Source organism: Mustela nivalis (assembly GCF_964662115.1).
Source record: "Mustela nivalis genome assembly, chromosome: 16".
In the NCBI taxonomy this organism is placed as follows: Eukaryota; Metazoa; Chordata; class Mammalia; order Carnivora; family Mustelidae; genus Mustela; species Mustela nivalis.
In genome coordinates, this window is record NC_139035.1 from 29,087,123 (window position 1) to 29,103,496 (window position 16,374).

The 16,374-nt window shown below is 46.3% G+C and overlaps 1 protein-coding gene across 2 annotated transcripts in view; it reads left to right on the top strand.

The window, feature by feature from the left end:
* ACBD3 (acyl-CoA binding domain containing 3) overlaps positions 1-14,429 on the top strand; it is a 41,373-nt gene extending 26,944 nt beyond the window's left edge. The window contains exons 5-8 of one of the 2 annotated variants that reach the window (XM_082704426.1): positions 1,637-1,811; positions 6,125-6,311; positions 8,313-8,609; positions 12,283-14,429. In XM_082704426.1, the coding sequence (XP_082560552.1) occupies positions 1,637-1,811; positions 6,125-6,311; positions 8,313-8,609; positions 12,283-12,494 (871 nt within the window). In that variant the 3' untranslated portion in view covers positions 12,495-14,429. The remainder of the gene's footprint in view (positions 1-1,636; positions 1,812-6,124; positions 6,312-8,312; positions 8,610-12,282) is intronic. The other variant, XM_082704427.1, reaches the window with a different exon arrangement.
* Positions 14,430-16,374: the final 1,945 nt, after the last annotated feature.

Here is a 16,374-nt window from a genome sequence, read left to right on the forward strand (position 1 = left end):
GGGGGAGCTCTGGGACATGTGCACGGGGAGGGCACACCTGCCGGCGCCCGCCATTTGTACCAGTGATCTGTCCCATTTCCGAGAGGGCCTCGGCTCAAGCTTCAGTGGGTCCCCAAAATGAAAGGGCTCCGGGTTAGCTGCCAGGACCTAGGGGCTAGAGCGGGGAGCTGAGGTGGCTTGCTCTGTCCCTGGGTCCATGTGATCTTGTCTTGCTTCCCAGCTTGTGTGTCTGTCTCCTCCTCCTCCTGTTGTCTGCCTTGGTGGACACAAGGCACTGGCTGGGATCGGGGAGAGCCCCAGTCCCAGAGTCCCAGGACAGGGTCTGCTCAGTGCAGCCTGTGTTAGGCATCTATTCCTCGTACAGGATTTGGGACCTGAAACTATTTCTCATTCAGGGCTGTGACAGCAGCTGTGACACAGGGACTGGCTCTTCAGGAGGGAGCCGTGGGGACAGGGAGGAAGGGTCTGAGGTGTGGGGACTGGGGGTGGCATTTAGAGGAAACCAGAGAGCATGACCGTCCATTGATGCCTCATTAACTCTTAGCAGCAGCTTAGAAAGGCTTCTGCACTAGTTGCACACCAGCCAGGGGCTGCACATCGAGGAGAGACGAGGAATGCTGCACCTTTGGGAGTGGGCGGTGCCCCCAATGGGCCCAGTGTCAGGGTCTATGCAGGAGTTTGTGAGATTTTGCTCATCCCTCTGCTTACGAATCTGTTTGGTGATAGATGGCTTTCCAGTCTGTGTTAAGTTGGTCACGTAACTGAGGTAGGAAGCCTGCGGTGCCTAGAGGAGAGAAAATGAGATTTAGAAAAAGAGAAATTACTGTCTCTGTACCAGGCATGCCCAGGTGCTATTTTTCCTGTTGTTCTGGAAGGCAGGCTTGCTTTATTTATTTGACGGGGTGGGGTGGGCAGAAAGAGAACAAAAAGGGAGAGCGGCCGAGGGAGAAGCAGACTCCCCGTGGAACAGGGAGCCCGATGCAGGACTCAGTCCCAGGACCCTGGGATCGTGACGTGAGCTGAAGGCAGACGCCTTCTCCCTGAGCCCTGCCACCCCAGCGCCCCAAAGGCAGGCTTTAAATGAAATGCTAGAGACATGGCAAGTTTCCCTCGCTATACTGACACTTACCAGGGCCGCTCGTGACAGGTTCTGGTTACTGGGTTACTGTCTTGCCTCCTCCTAATGTCTGGGTGTTCAGGGAGCAAAGCTGTGGCCAGCAGCTGAATGTCCCCTCAGCCCCACTGTGGATGGCAGTCGCCCTCTCACAGCCTCCTGCTGGGAGGCTAGGCTGCCCCGGCCTGCCTGACCATGTCCTGGCTCTTGCTGCTCCCAGCCTTGTGATCATGGGCCAGGTGGCGATCACTGGCACCACCTCCCGTCCGAAGACGTCCCTCTGCCTCGCTCTTGGGCGCCCAGTGGCTGAGTGCCTGTAGGTGCTCCGACACAGGTATCAGCCTCCCTCTCATCAGTGAGGAGCAAGAGGCCGAGTGTCTGGGCCCGGGGCACATGATGGCGGGAGATCCTTTCCGCTCCGTCCTTTGATAGAGGGACGGTGACAAATGAGGCATGAAGATGTTTCCTTTTGCCGCAAGCCTTGGCCAGCGGCCGACGCGTGCGTGTTCCTTGCTGTTGCAGGCAGCAGATCATGGCAGCCTTGAACTCACAGACAGCTGCGCAGTTCCAGCAGTACGCGGCGCAGCAGTACCCCGGCAACTTCGAGCAGCAGCAGCTCCTCATCCGGCAGCTGCAGGAGCAGCATTACCAGCAGTATATGCAGCAGCTCTACCAGGTGCAGCTGGCCCAGCAGCAGGTGTGCGGGGCTGGGGGCCGGGGAGGCTCGAGTACGCGCTGCTCCCACCAGCTTCAGGGGATGAAGTTGCTCCTCCGATAGAGGACGTGGAAGCCAGACACGGCGGGACCTCTGCTCCTTTGTCCCAGGGCATCCGGGGTCATGTGCACCAGGTGTCATTCCAGTGAGTCTGGCGGAGACTCTGTTGCTGGTCCTGGCACCGTGAGGAATTGGGAAACTTGTGTTTGTCCAGCCGTGTCCTCCAGGCTCTCATGGGCCGGGGCAACTGTCTGTGGTAGGACCTGTCCCCAGAGGCTATCGACTGGTTTTGCAGGCTGATCCTCTTGATGTTTGCTTCGGGTGCCGGAGTGAGACCGCGCTCCCCTGCATCACAGTGCGGGCCCCCCCAGCTCCCCACCCCCACGTACTTGGCTTCCACGAAGGAGTAGGTGGCTTGGGCTGAGGAGCGTGGGATGAAGAGCAGGGTGACACTTGGACTCGGTCCTGGCCTTGCCATTGTCATGCTTGAGATCCGACAAGTTACCTACTGCTCTGATTGTTCTGCCTTTTCTCTCACTGAGGAGGAATGGGGTAGAAAATCCGGTACTGATCCCGCTCACCTCCCTGAACTCTCAGAGGACTGAAATGAGAAGAAGCATTGGTCTGTGGAAGTGTTGTGTGCGTATGGCAGATCACTGATCTGTGTTCATTTTTCACACTGGGCAGAGGCACTAATGCCTTCTTGGAGTGAATCTGGTGAAGTTTTACTTCCTAACTTTTCACTTAGAAAGTAGTTACGATCTGTCAAACAGGCCAAGGGAAGAAAGCGTGTGTCATTGTAGTGCTCAGCATTTCTTGTCAGATGAAGTGGTCTTGGTTGCTCTGCCAACCTCTTTAAATTCTTTGAAAATTAATATCCTTACTTGAAATACCTTTTCCCTTGAGTCTTTAGCATGAGTGAGAAGTTAAAAAGCACGGCAGATTTTGTGTTGTTCCTAAGATGAAAAAGATGTCAGGCCAGAGTTTATTCAAGACAATAAGTGGCTTTTCTGAGGGATTTTTTTCTCTGTCCTCGAAAGCCTGTTTCTCCTTGAGCGTACCACCCCCTCTTCTTGCTTGTAGCACTGTGAGATGGGGTTTGAGATGATTTTCTGCTAGGAGAGCTCACACGCCCTGCCCTATTTTTAGGTCATTTAGTGAGAATGAAATTGGCCAAGTAGGGCAAACCGGGAGTCTGTGGAAGTGAAGGGTCTGGAATTCGTAATTTAGATTACAGTGATGGAACTCGGTTTTACACGTCGTTTGGTGGTCTCTGGGCATGGAGAAGGAAAGGCACCAGGGAAGGAACAAAGAAAACTTCAGTCCTATAAAGTAATTTTTTAGTAAATACTGAGCAAAATGACAAAATGCTAACACTTGTTCACTTGGAGGTGTGGTAATATGGGTGTTTGTTCCTGTACCTTTCTGTGCTTTCAAAACCTTCCCAAGGTACAGATGAGAGATGATGTAAATAAATCATCATGATCTGCTGTCTGTAATAGATGTATATTCTTGGGCAGTGGGATCCCCAGGGGAGTTGTTCACTGTGCTGGAGGGTTTCGAGTGTGGCCGCTCTGGGCCTGCTGACCATCCCCAGAATTGCTTTTCTTGCTGCCCTGTCATGCAGGGGAGTGTTCTGAGTGTGCCATCATGTTTTGGCTCTCTGCACTTTTTCTAGAAGCTGTACTCTTTCTAGAAAACTCTTGGGGAATGACGGAGAATCTAGGCCTTGGAAAGAGGTATTTTAAAATCTTACATGTGTTACCAGCCTGTGTTAGCTGCAGAAGAAAGCATTGCTGTTCATGGAAGTAATTGGGTTGTAGATGATATGTTACATGTGTGTACAGATACGCAGAAATACATCATTATCCCTGAGCCATGAGAGTATAAAGGCTTTTTTCCTGTTATTTCTTTGTTTCATTTTTTAATTTTTTTACTTTTGTAAATATGAGTTCACTTATGACTTTCATGTTTTATTTACTTATTTTTTTGAAGATTTTATCCATTCGTTAGAGAGAGAGACCGCGCAAGCAAGGGGAGCAGCAGGCAGAGGGAGAGAGAGAAGCCAGTTCTCTGCTGCGCAGGGAGCTGGATGAGGGGATCGATCCCAAGATCTAGAGACCATGACCTGAGCCGCAGGCAGATGCTTAACCATCTGAGCCACCCAGGCGCCCCAGACTTCCATGTTTTAACTTAGAGTTACTTAAATGCCCAAATGGTCATCAACAGTAAAACGGATAGATCTTCACAGTGGAATATCGTAGCAGGACAAACAAACAAAATACAGTTACTTGTATAACTTTATGGATGAACCTTGCAAAAATAATGTCGAGTAGAAGAAGCCAGACACAAAAAAGAATACTTATTATATGGTTTCATTTATATAACGTGAAAAAACAGGCAAAGCAAGTCTGTAGTGTTTTTTTTTTCTTTTATTTAACAGACAGATCACAAGTAGGCAGAGAGAGGGAGGAAGCAGGCTCCCTGCTGAGCAGAGAGTCCGATGTGGGGCTCGATCTCAGGACCCTGGGATCATGACCTGAGCTGAAGGCAGAGGCTTTAATCCACTGAGCTACCCAGGCGCCCCAAGTCTGTAGTGTTTTCATTAAGACAGTTGTTACCCTTGCAGCACAGGTGGGGACCGTGTCAAAAGGAGGATTCTGGGACACATATAATGTCTTGACCTGGTTGCTTATGTGGGTATGTTTGTTTTATGAAGAATGATCAGTCTGTATATTTGTATATTATTTGTGCACTTTCTCTATGTGTAATTCAAAGTTTCCCCAAAAGTTGCTTAAGTAACAACACTTAGGTATGTCTAATAATACTAATATCTATCTTGTTAGAGGAAAGAAATGTCCCCAAATAGTTGTCCTTTGTGTTTAACATGTTTTCACTCTTCCATTTTGACTTGGGACATTTTTATGAATGCACGTATTTTAATTATAATTATGTAAACAGTGATGAATTTTCATCAAGAATGTATTTTGAGTGCTTGCTTCGGCAGCACATATACTAAAATTGGAAGAATGTATTTTGACCTCCATTTTGTAAGTCTGTTTAATTCGTAAGTTGATATTTTTTATAACACCATTAATAGTTTTCAGTTCAATTGTGATGCTTTTTTTAGTTTATGGTGAAGATTTCGTTAATTGATTATTTTTGTTCATATCAGAGTAATTGCCCATATTTGATTTGTTGATTACTTTGGGGCCCCATATCAGATTTTACTAGTTACAGCTTTTGCCTTTGTGAGTTTTTCTTTGTGACCATTTATTTCTACCAAGTTTAATTTTCCAGTTTCAGATTTTATGTATCTGAATTTTATCAAGTTTTATTGTCAGGGTTTTTTTTTTTTTAAAGATTTTATTTATTTGACAGGGAGAGAGATCATGAGTAGGCAGAGAGGTAGGCAGAGGCAGGGGGAAAAGCAGGCTCCCTGCTGAGCAGAGAGCTCAATGAGGAACTCGATTCCAGGACCGTGGGATCATGACCTGAGCCAAAGGCAGAGGCTTAACCCACTGAGCCACCCAGGTGTCCCTATTCTGTTGTTTTTTGTTTTTTGTTTTTTAATTTTTTATTTTATTTATTTATTTGACAGAGATCACAAGTAGGCAGAGAAGCAGGCAGAGAGAGAGGAGGAAGCAGGCTCCCTGCTGCGCAGAAAGCCCTACTCAGAGCTCCATCCCAGGACACCGGGATCATGACCGGAACCAAAGGCAGAGGCTTTAACCCATTGAACCACCCAGGCGCCCCTGTTCTGTCGGTTCTAAGAACAGATGTTACTGTGTTCAGTTTTTGCCTTTAATTGTATTTGGGTTTGATGATTTATATCTAATTTTTCCTGGTTTTTCTAATATTTCTTAGGTCAACACACACGTTTTTGTCCCTGAAAATTTTTCATGATTTTTAGCAGTTGGCTTGATACTGTCCTACTAATACTCATCATAGACAGGATAAAACTGATAAAGTCTATTAGTAATTTTTTAAAAAGATTTTATTTATTTATTTGACAGTGAGAGAGAGCACAAGCAGCAGGGGGAGCAGCAGGCAGAGGGAAAAGCTGGGTCCCCGCTAAGCAGGGAGCCCAATGCGGGACTCAACCCCAGGACCCTTGGGATTACAATCTGAGCAGCCGCTTAACTGACTGAGCACCCCCAGATGCCCCCATTAGTAATTTCTTGCAGCACAGTGTTCTGGTAGGACAAGAACATGGGGTCAGAGTGCCTTCCCGGGTGAATGTGCCATTCTTAGCTGTCTTGGTCAGTGTGTCTTCACCATTTCTCCACTTGTAGGCGGCCTTACAGAAACAGCAGGAAGTAGCAGTCGCTGGGGCTTCTTTGCCCGCGTCCTCAAAAGTGAATGCATCAGCTCCAGGCGATAAGATGCCAGTCAACGGACAGGCCAGAACTCACACTGACAACCCAGAAAAAGAAATTGAACCAGAAGCTGCAGAAGCAGCTGTGGAGAATGGACCAAAAGGTATGACTTGGCAGATACGTGTGTCTGTCCAGATGTCATAACTGAGGTTCATGGGAAGTGAGTCAGGAGTCCGGCTTGCTGGCTTTGGAGCACATTCTGGGAGAGTTGAATGCTTTTGTACCATTTTGAGTCTGAATCTGGTGCTTCTGGTGACCCTTAGCAAAGCAGGGAAGAGCACGTCAGAGGACTTTAGGATACCTTGGGTTGTGGGTTGGTTATCTGTTCATATGTGACAAATTATGCCCAGATTTGGCAGCTTCTGGTAACAGCTTTTTAGTATCTCACACAGTGGGTGAGATTCCTGGGGTTTTGGGAACTGAGGAGCAGCTTAGCCGAGCGGTGGTGCTTCTGGTCCCAGGAAGGTTCATTCGTGATGCGGGCCGGAGCTGAAGTCAGGTGAAGGCTCCATGGGCACCAGAGGCTCTGCTTCTATGGTACTTTCCTCCATGACTGGCAGGTTGGTGCTGGCTATTGGCAGGAGGCCACAGTTCCTTGCCCTGTGAAGCTTCTCCTTTGGGCTGAGTGTCCTTGACGCAGTGGCTGGCTTCCTCCGGGAAACACGATGCGAGGGACCAAGACAAGTGGTGGTGTCTTTCATGCTCTAACTTTGAAAGTAGTACATCATGCTGGCACCATATTCTGTTGGCCACACTTACCGACCCTGGGATGTTGTGGGTGGTGACCTCCCGAGTCCCTGAACACCCAGATGGGGATCACAGGGTTGGGGGCATCTTGCTTACCAAATATTGCAGTATTTTTTGAGACTAAAGTACCAGAAGATAAGTTAGTGTTTTCAAAGGTCTAGCTTTTTATGTGCAGCTCATTTATTCCTTCAGCAACTGACTGAAGATTTTCTGAGTGCCAAGGGAACGGCACGAGGCAGAAGGACACACGAAGTGTAAACCATAGCCGCGTACGAGCTGTGCTTCGGAGAGAGGCACGCTGTAGGTTGAGAGCTTGTGATGTAGGGACTGTGACCGAGTCACAGGGGTCAGCAGAGGCTTCCTGGGGGAGAGACGTCTGAGTGGAGAGAGCCAAAGCAAGGCTAGGCGCTAACTTAGGAAGGAAAAGAGCATAGCAGGGCTGGTGGTCTGGGTGGCGGTATGGTTCTGGGTGAGTGGTGGTGTGCAGAAAGTTGGTTTCAGACATCTGTCTTGTCTTTTTAGAGTAAGTAACAGAAAACCGCTTTGGATAAGACCTTGAAGATCCCATTGTTTAACCTCTCTCTTCCCTTTTATCCTTATAAGAATTTATCAGATTTTTGTTGTTGTTGTTTTATTTTAATAATCTCCACACCCAGCATGGGGCTCAAACCATGACCCCAAGGTCAAGAGTTGCAGGCTCCACCGGCTGAACCGGCTAGGTGGCCCAGGTCTCCCAGTATTTTCAGATGAATCTTTTGTCGAAGGTTCTGTGAGCGCGTCTGACAAACCTGCTGAGGGACTGCTCATGCAGAGACGAGGCAACAGAACTTTCCCCTTTTCTGTTCAGCCCGCAGCAGGACCATCCTGTCCAGATTTTTCTGTTTCTGTGAGCTCCTTTAGAATAGCCCCTGGAGCTTTGGGATCCACAGAGGTCGAGGCTTTTATTTTTTTCTTGACAGAGAGACTGAAGTAAAAGCCCAGCTTTCTTTTTGTGGATCCAAAAGTGAATTTATTCCTAAGTCCAGAGATACCCTTCATTATTAGGTTTCCCTGGTACCAACTAGGAGGTTTCCAAAGTCAGTCTTAAATCCGTGCTCATACCTAATCAGAGTGTTGAAAAAAATCACTTCTATGATTGTGGATTGCGTGTGTTCCTTGAGGCGTTGTGCTGACATTGGTAGAAAGTTCAGGGGGACGCTTTGCTGGGGAGCCCGTGTATTCTTCAGGTAGACCTTCAGGTAGACTCGATGGCAGGTGGCGCCTCACTGTGGCGGGGGGGGGGGTCCTGTGTGAGTTGGCCACCTGCTGCAGGCGAGGGCTCGTCCTCTTCAGCGTGTGTAATTCCTGTTGCCTTTAGACTCTCTTCCAGTAATAGCAGCTCCGTCCATGTGGACACGCCCCCAAATCAAAGACTTTAAAGAGAAGATTCGGCAGGATGCAGACTCCGTGATTACAGTGGGCCGAGGAGAAGTGGTCACTGTCCGAGTCCCCACCCACGAAGAAGGATCATACCTCTTTTGGGAATTTGCTACAGACAATTATGACATTGGATTTGGGGTGTACTTTGAATGGACAGACTCTCCAAACACTGCTGTCAGCGTGCATGTCAGCGAGTCCAGTGATGACGACGAGGAGGAGGAAGGTAGAGCCCGTGGTCCGTATTGACAAGTCCTGGGTTGTGTTGGCAAAAATGGCATGGTTCCCGTGTTAGCCACCCTTATGCTTCCTGATTAACACTTTCTAGACAGGGATTCATTTCTTCATAAGTGGGAACTCAGCTGAAAAGGCTGGGAGACAGGCCAGCCTGCCAGGAGGGACTGGGGTCCAAACATGACATTGTTTTAACGCCGGCAGGTCTGTCTGGCAGTGTGTTACGGTACTGCTTCCTCAGTACGGTTTTACTTCCAGCATTTTGTGTTGGAAAGCCAAATGTGCAAGAGCATTTCAAAAAATTTTAAAAGAGCAAGCAAGAAATTCTGCCAACTCTGGAATTTATTCAAATTTACAATTCTGTTATTAGCTTTTTAGGTCGTTACTCTTAAGATTTTTTTTATATAAATACAGAAACTCTTACCAGAACATCATACCTAAAAGAAATGCCAGCTGTTCTTCCCCATTTTACACGAGTATAATTTTATATTTTCTCTAAGTAGACAAAATGGAGTGTTAACCAGAACAGCCTAAATCCTCCTGGTTTAGGAAGTAGGTTATAAAATGTATGCATATTAATGGAGAAGATGGTCTCCTTAATTCTGTTTTGCAGAAAAGGTAGAGCTCAAGGCTTCGGTCCATACATAGTGAGCACTTGAGTTCCTGGGTTGGCTTGGCTGAGGCTGGTGTGGAAGGAGTGCCCTGGCCATGGGAGTGGAGAGGTGGCCTCTGGTTCTTGGGACTAGCTTTTGGGTGATGTGCAGAACAGCTGCTTGTGCTTGAAGATGGTTGGTAGTGCTTCCCAGAGATTGTATCAGGTTACACTGGAAGAGGCAGTAGTTAGAGATTTGTGGAGGCAGGCTAGATGTTCAGTCCGCCATCAAGGCGCGCAACTGGATCTGGGCCCTACGCGTGCCGCACACCAGGCCCTCTGAGGCCACGTGTGGTGACACGTGTGTGGGCCTGTGTTATTGAGGAGCTGCTTTGTCCCGCGGAACTTTGATTTCTGCCGCTTTTATCTCTGAGGACCGGAGCCAGGTAAAGCCTGGCCCACAGACCCAGGAGTGAGCAAAGAGCAAAGCAGAGGCAAGAGAGACCCGAGCAGGTGTGCCCCGACGCCCATGGCAGCTGCCCCTGAGCAACATCAGGGCTGGCGACTGGCCTCTCTGATGTGCTACAGGGACTTATGAAAATCAGACTGCAAGTGTCTAGGACAGGAGATGAGTGTGTGTGCTGACCGTTGTACCACTTAGGAGCTTTGTGGCTGGTATAGAAGGCTCTGCTCAGAAGCACCTTGGGGTGATCTGTTTCCCCTGCCTTGCCTGGAGAGTCTCCAAAGGGAGGTTGTCCTATTGTGAGCCCTCTGCTGACTGTTGTTTCTGGGCCAGGGATTGGGCGGGGCACCAGTGAACCCCGGTGGGGTCCAAAGCCTCTCTAGAGGCAGGAGTCATGCCGCACTCTTGATCTTTGCTCTCCTGTGTGACATCCCTCAGATGGGAATGGGCTTACTTGTCCTCACGCCAGGCCTAATCATAAAATGATTTCCATCTAAATCTAAGCTGTCAATACCCCTGTGTGAGCCGAAACAGCAGTGAGGATTTATTGCTCCCAGGAGTTGTTTGCAAAGAGTGAGCATAACTTTATCCTTTTTGAAGATTTAGCTCACAGACTGTGTGTGTCCCCATGGTTCCTGAGGAAGGCTACCGTGCCACTGTGTCTTGTCCCCGCAGTGCATTTTATGGGGGTCCTTTTAGCTTGGATTAAGATGGAAGAGCAGTCCAGTCTTTCTGTTTGTTGCTTTGGGTTTTCTTTCCCTCCATTGAGTCTTGAAAGCTACAGGAGTTTGTTCTCTCTGCAGAAGTGTGACTGTTACCCATCTTCCTGCTCTGATTGATCCTGTCTTTATTGCTGCCAGGTCCCAAGTCTTTGCTTAACTTGATGAAAGGTGCATTGCTCATCTGTCCTAGTAACCTTTAGTTTTACAGGTTTTGAACAAAATCTGGGTCTTGAATACCAATAATCTGTTCATGGATATTTTTTTAAAAGATTTTTTAATTTTATTTTATTTATTTGACAGAGATCACAAGTAGGCAGAGAGGAAGGCAGAGAGAGAGAGGAGGAAGCAGGCTCCCCACCAAGCAGAGAGCCCGATGCAGGGCTCTATCCCAGAACCCTGGGCTCTTAACCCTCTGAGCTACTCAGGCACCCCTGTTCATGGATGTTCTTAAAAACAATAGTTTGCATTTTGAATGCAAAACTCTGCATTTCTCATTTGCAAATGAAGGACATTTAAGTATTGCTGTGATGAAGCAGATCTGGTTTGGGTCTATTTATCAGAATGTCATTTGCTTTTTTTTTAAGTAAACTTTTTTATTTTATTTTATTGTATTATTATTATTTTTTAAAGATTTTATTTATTTATTTGACAGAGAGAAATTACAAGTACACTGAGAGGCAGGCAGAGAGAGAGAGAAGGAAGCAGGCTCCCTGCTGAGCAGAGAGCCCGATGCGGGACTCGATCCCAGGACCCTGAGATCATGACCTGAGCTGAAGGCAGCAGCTTAACCCACTGAGCCACCCAGGCGCCCCAAAAACTTTTTTATTTTAGAATAATTTTAGATTTATAGAAAAGTTGCAAAGAGTTCCTGTGTACTCTACATACAGTTCCACTTAATGTTAACACCCGTTTATACTGCGGTACGTTCATCATCACTAATGAATCAATGTAAATACATTGTGATTGGCCAAAGTCCGTATGTATTCAGATTTCCTTAGTTTTTATCTAATGTTCCATGATCCCAACCAGAATGCCACATTATAGTTAGTTATCCTGTGTCCTTCAACTCCTCTTGCCCATGAGAGTTTCTCAGACTTGACCTGTTTCAATTCCTTATAGTGACCCCTGACAGTTAACCAATGTTGTCAGAATTCACTCTGCCGTGTTACGGACCCGAAGGTCTTTTATCTTCCATGCTGCATATTCCTGACCTGTTTGCATTTGATATGCGGAACAGGTTTTAAGCTGGTTTGTAATTTCTCACTCCTGTAGGTTTCCAGAGGTATTTTTTTCCTAACCGCATATCAAAAGTTCAGAAACTATTAAGTGGGACAGACGTAGGATCAGAGCTCCCTTTTTGCTGCTGGGGTTGTTTCTGGGTTGGCACGGGCCTGTAGCAAAAGGTGTAGATTTTCAGAGTGTCTCTGAATGCCTGCCTCTCTACTATGGTTTCCTCATTTTACTCTCTGACGTGTACAGAACATGATAGTCCTCAGGAGTTCAGTTGCCCCTTCCTAAAACAGAACTTTCATGTTGTGAGGAAGAGGACAAGAGCATCGTTTTCCTTGTTGCTCAGACAAGCAAGGTTCCGCCTGGTGGGAGGAGTGAGGACTCGAGTGGGTGTCCCTGGGGAAGAGTGGGGCTCAGACGTGGGAGCGGTGGTCAGAGTCAAGGGAGAGAGAGGTGCTGGCTGCTTCCCCCACCAGGTAGCAGCTGCCAAAATACAGGAGTGAACAAATGAAAGACGAAACCGGGACGTGCTCATGGGCACATGCATTGTAGAGTGGCTCCAGAGAATTCCTGAGGAGCTGTTTCTCAGAGGAAGGACGGGGTTGCAGTGCTTGAGGCAAATGTGGTTTTCCCAGTTCTGTTCACTGACGAGTCTCATTCTGTCTCACAGAAAATGTCAGTAGTGAAGAGAAAGCCAAACAGCATGCCACCAAGCCTCTGCTGGACGAGATCGTGCCTGTCTACCGGCGGGACTGCCATGAAGAAGTGTACGCCGGCAGCCACCAGTACCCAGGGAGAGGGGTCTACCTCCTCAAGTTCGACAACTCCTACTCTTTGTGGAGGTCAAAATCCGTCTACTACAGAGTTTATTACACTAGATAAAGATGTTGTTACAGAGTCTGGAGTCTAGGGCTGGGCAGAAGACAGCATTTAGTTTGGAATTTCTTTGGACTTTTCTGGAGCATTGCAGTCAGTGTTTATCCTGTTGATTTTGGTCTGATGGCTGGTGGACTCTTGTTGGAGCTCAGGGTTCCCGTGAGACCCTTTAACATTAATACTCTGGGGCTCGGGGGATTCCTCAGAGCCCTCCAGCCCTTGGGTGCTGCCCACCAGAGTCACTAACGGATACTGAAGTTCCAGGAGCTACGCGTTAAATCTTTAAGGTCTCCAGAATAAAACCTCCCCACGTTGACCCCACCTGGCTGATGGTGAGTCCGTTGCTGCCTGCTCCATGTGTCTTACGAGAGCCCATAGTTACAGGGACCGCAGATAGGACGGCCTCATGTCAGTAGTCTGCCTGAGGTGCAGCTGACTTTGATGAAGGTCATCATTTTTAAAACTTAAAAACTCAAGACCTCACAGATGATCATAGACAGATTGCCTCAATTCAGTTTTGTTCTGAACGACCCAGATTGTTTTTGCTTTGAGTGCAGCTGTTAGTTCACAGTTGTAGTACAGAGAATTACTTTCTGAGATAATCTTAAGAATGTTCAAAGCTGATTGATAATTGAACTATCCAGACACCTAGAACACCTCAGACATCCGTCTCAGCAAGCCTGTGCTTGGTCCTTTGCTCTTCCTCTGGTACTCACTCTACCAAGTAACAAAAGCAAAATTAACTCATTTTTGTCTTGATTGGGCTTTGTAGAGCATCTCAAATTAAAACCGTTTTCTACACAAGCATATAGGTAGGGGTTTTGTAAACTCAAATTGGCACCTACTGAAGTAAAATATATAAAATCACTTAAATGTAATTCGCTGTGTGGGGAATAACATTGCACTAAATGGAAATCACTGCCAGAGACAGTCCATTTTTTTTCATGTGTTAATACTTAGGCACAGACCCTATACGATTCCAGTTTGGAATTGCTTACTAGAGAGAATTGGAAACACATATGCCCATGCTTAAATTTTTTTATAGCTTTAATCTGTATTATGTCTTTATAGCTGGGAAGAGGTACACTTTTGTTTTCCTTACTGAAAACAAATATGGATTAATTGCCTCACGTTTGTATAAGTGATCGACTAGTGTAGAGATTCTTGTTTTCATAAGGGAGTGTGGTACAGCTAGAAAGCGACAAAGACGGCAATACACACGTAATGTTACTGTATGTTGTTACTGAACTACTTAGATTTTTACAGTTTCAAATCATACATCACTTCTTGTAGGAGGGTCTTCGTTGATTAGCTGCGTTATATACAGTTCCCTGTATAAGGGGCTGTTGGTTTGTGTGTGCTGCATTTGTTTTTTAATACCTGGTTTTGTACATACCTAACTCTGTTCTCTTTTGGTTATTTGGAAACTGGATTATTTTCTCTCCTAAGCAGTGCTTAATTTGTGTGTTTTTTTTTTTTAATCTTGATTCACTAGTTCCAGCTCAGAGGTGTCCACACTGTTCTGTCCAGAACACTTTCAGGCTCTCCGTCAGCTCTCATGTATATATGGTATAGAAACCATGGCGTTAGGCACTTCTTGGCTTTTTTTTTTTTTTTTTTTTTAAATGAGAAAATACTGTATTTAAAATGTAAAATAAACTTTTAAAAAGCAGGCACTAATATATATTTCTTCCAGCCTTTGATTACAGATGTGTCCTTGCACATGTGTTAAAGTGAATTATCTTCTAAAAATATCATTGTTCTCGGGAGCAGTGTATGTCACTTTACATAAGCAGTGGTTCCTGTCATGTGCTCATGTCAGAACATTTTTTGGTTTTAAACTTTTTTATTGCCTTTGGCTGTTGATTAGTACAGTACAAGTGCGATTTCAAAAAGACCTTGAGAATAATATATTTAATCAATTAAAATGTTTATCTGTAATCCGTTGATGTTTCATTAATACAGTTACTCTCTGAAGTGTTAGTCCTGTATTTCCTCATTTGGGAAGGATGAGAAGGAATGGCTCAAGATCTTTTCTGTTTTAAAAAGTTAAACACCAACAACAGACTCTTTCTCTTTCTGACTGATCAGTTTTTGCTGGGAATTGCCCCAGTGAGTTAGGATACATTTTAAAGTTTTCAGTCTGCTGGGTGGAAAGGAAAGCACTGACTTCTTATTGAAAGGGACTTATGATTATTTCCCCTACACAGCCACGTATGTAGCGTATTTCTTGAAGTTCTGGGACCCCCTGCCCTGAAATCCTTTCTGAGGTCTGGCCCCTGCAAAGCAATCAGTATAATGTGGAGTGCCAGAAATGGTTCTATAAATGACCCCCCTGAAATGCAGGCTGACTTGGACCTCAGATTTTGTTTGCTTGTGGGAGAGACAGAACAAGCTGGTTGTCTTGGGGTTTTATTGCTGTGTTGGGATACCATGAATGCTTAAGGAGTACGTCTTGGAAGCCATGCCACTGAGTTTGTTTGTTTTTTTGTTTTTAATTTGACAGAGATCACAAGTAGACAGGCAGGCAGAGAGAGAGAGAGGAGGAAGCAGGCTCCCTGCTCAGCAGAGAGCCTGATGTGAGGTTTGATCCCAGGACTCTGAGATCATGACCTGAACTGAAGGCAGAGGCTTTAACCCACTGAGCCACCCAGGTGTCCCTCTTTTTTTTTTTTTAAAGATTTTACTTTATTTGACAGAGATCACACATAGGCAGAGAGGCAGGCAGAGAGAAAGGGAGAAGCAGGCTCCCTGCTGAGTAGAGAGTCCGATGTGAGGCTTAATACCAGGACCCTGAGATCATGACCTTAGCCTAAGGCAGAGGTGGTTAACCCACTGAGCCACCCAGACCCCCCCTACCATGCCACTGAGTATCGACCATCCACCTTATGGAAGAGGAGAAGCAAGCCATTCAAAATCAGAAGTGATGGCTAAAATTCATTGGGGGCTCCCAAATGCAGCAGTCTGTGACCAAAACTGGCTTTGCGTCGTCTTTTCCCAGCTGAGCTCAGCTCAGCACTTCCATCAGCACCCTGAAAATGTGTGCCTGTGATCTCCTTGGGAGAGAGCCAGTCTGAACTTTATTTCAAAATATGTATTAATCGGACTTGGGCTTTTTTATCTCACATGTATTCACTTAAGATTCTTCAGCTTGCTCATGGAGAGCTTTTTTTTTTTTTAAAGATTTTATTTATTTGACAGAGAGAGATCACAAGTAGGCAGAGAGGCAGGCAGAGAGAGAGAGAGAGAGAGAGAGAGAGGAGGAAGCAGAGCCCAGTGCGGGACTCGATCCCAGGACCCCGAGATAATGACCTGAGCCGAAGGCAGCGGCTTAACCCACTGAGCCACCCAGGCGCCCTCTAATACCCTTCTTTGGAATAAATTACATGATCCTTATTTCAGGTGCTTATTATGTTGCTTGATTTATTTTGTAATGAAAGAAGCATTAGCTCCATTCTTATTAGTTGACAGGCCACTTTTAATAAGTTTGCTTTGATTAGGATAAACGAAGTGACTGACTTTTCCAGAACTGATCTTGGCGTTTGGTTTCGAGCCATCAAACGTCAACTTCTTGTAGTTTCACCAAAGTCTTGAGCATGATTGCTCTGTTTGGCTGAGCCCCGAACTGCTGACTTACTAGTGAGTCTACGGAGAGAGCCAGTCCAGATGTGACCACACGTGCTAATTTTTTTCACCGTTCTTTAATGTGCCATCTGTACACTTCTAACTAATGGTTTTTACCCTTTACTGAAGTCATGAACTTAAATACCTCCATTTGAGGAGATGTAACTTTTTTTTTGGTGTGGCAGAATAGAGAGATGGAAACATGTTTCTCACAAGGTCTGCATTTTGCAACTTTGAAAATTCCAGTCTGCGCTCATAGAAA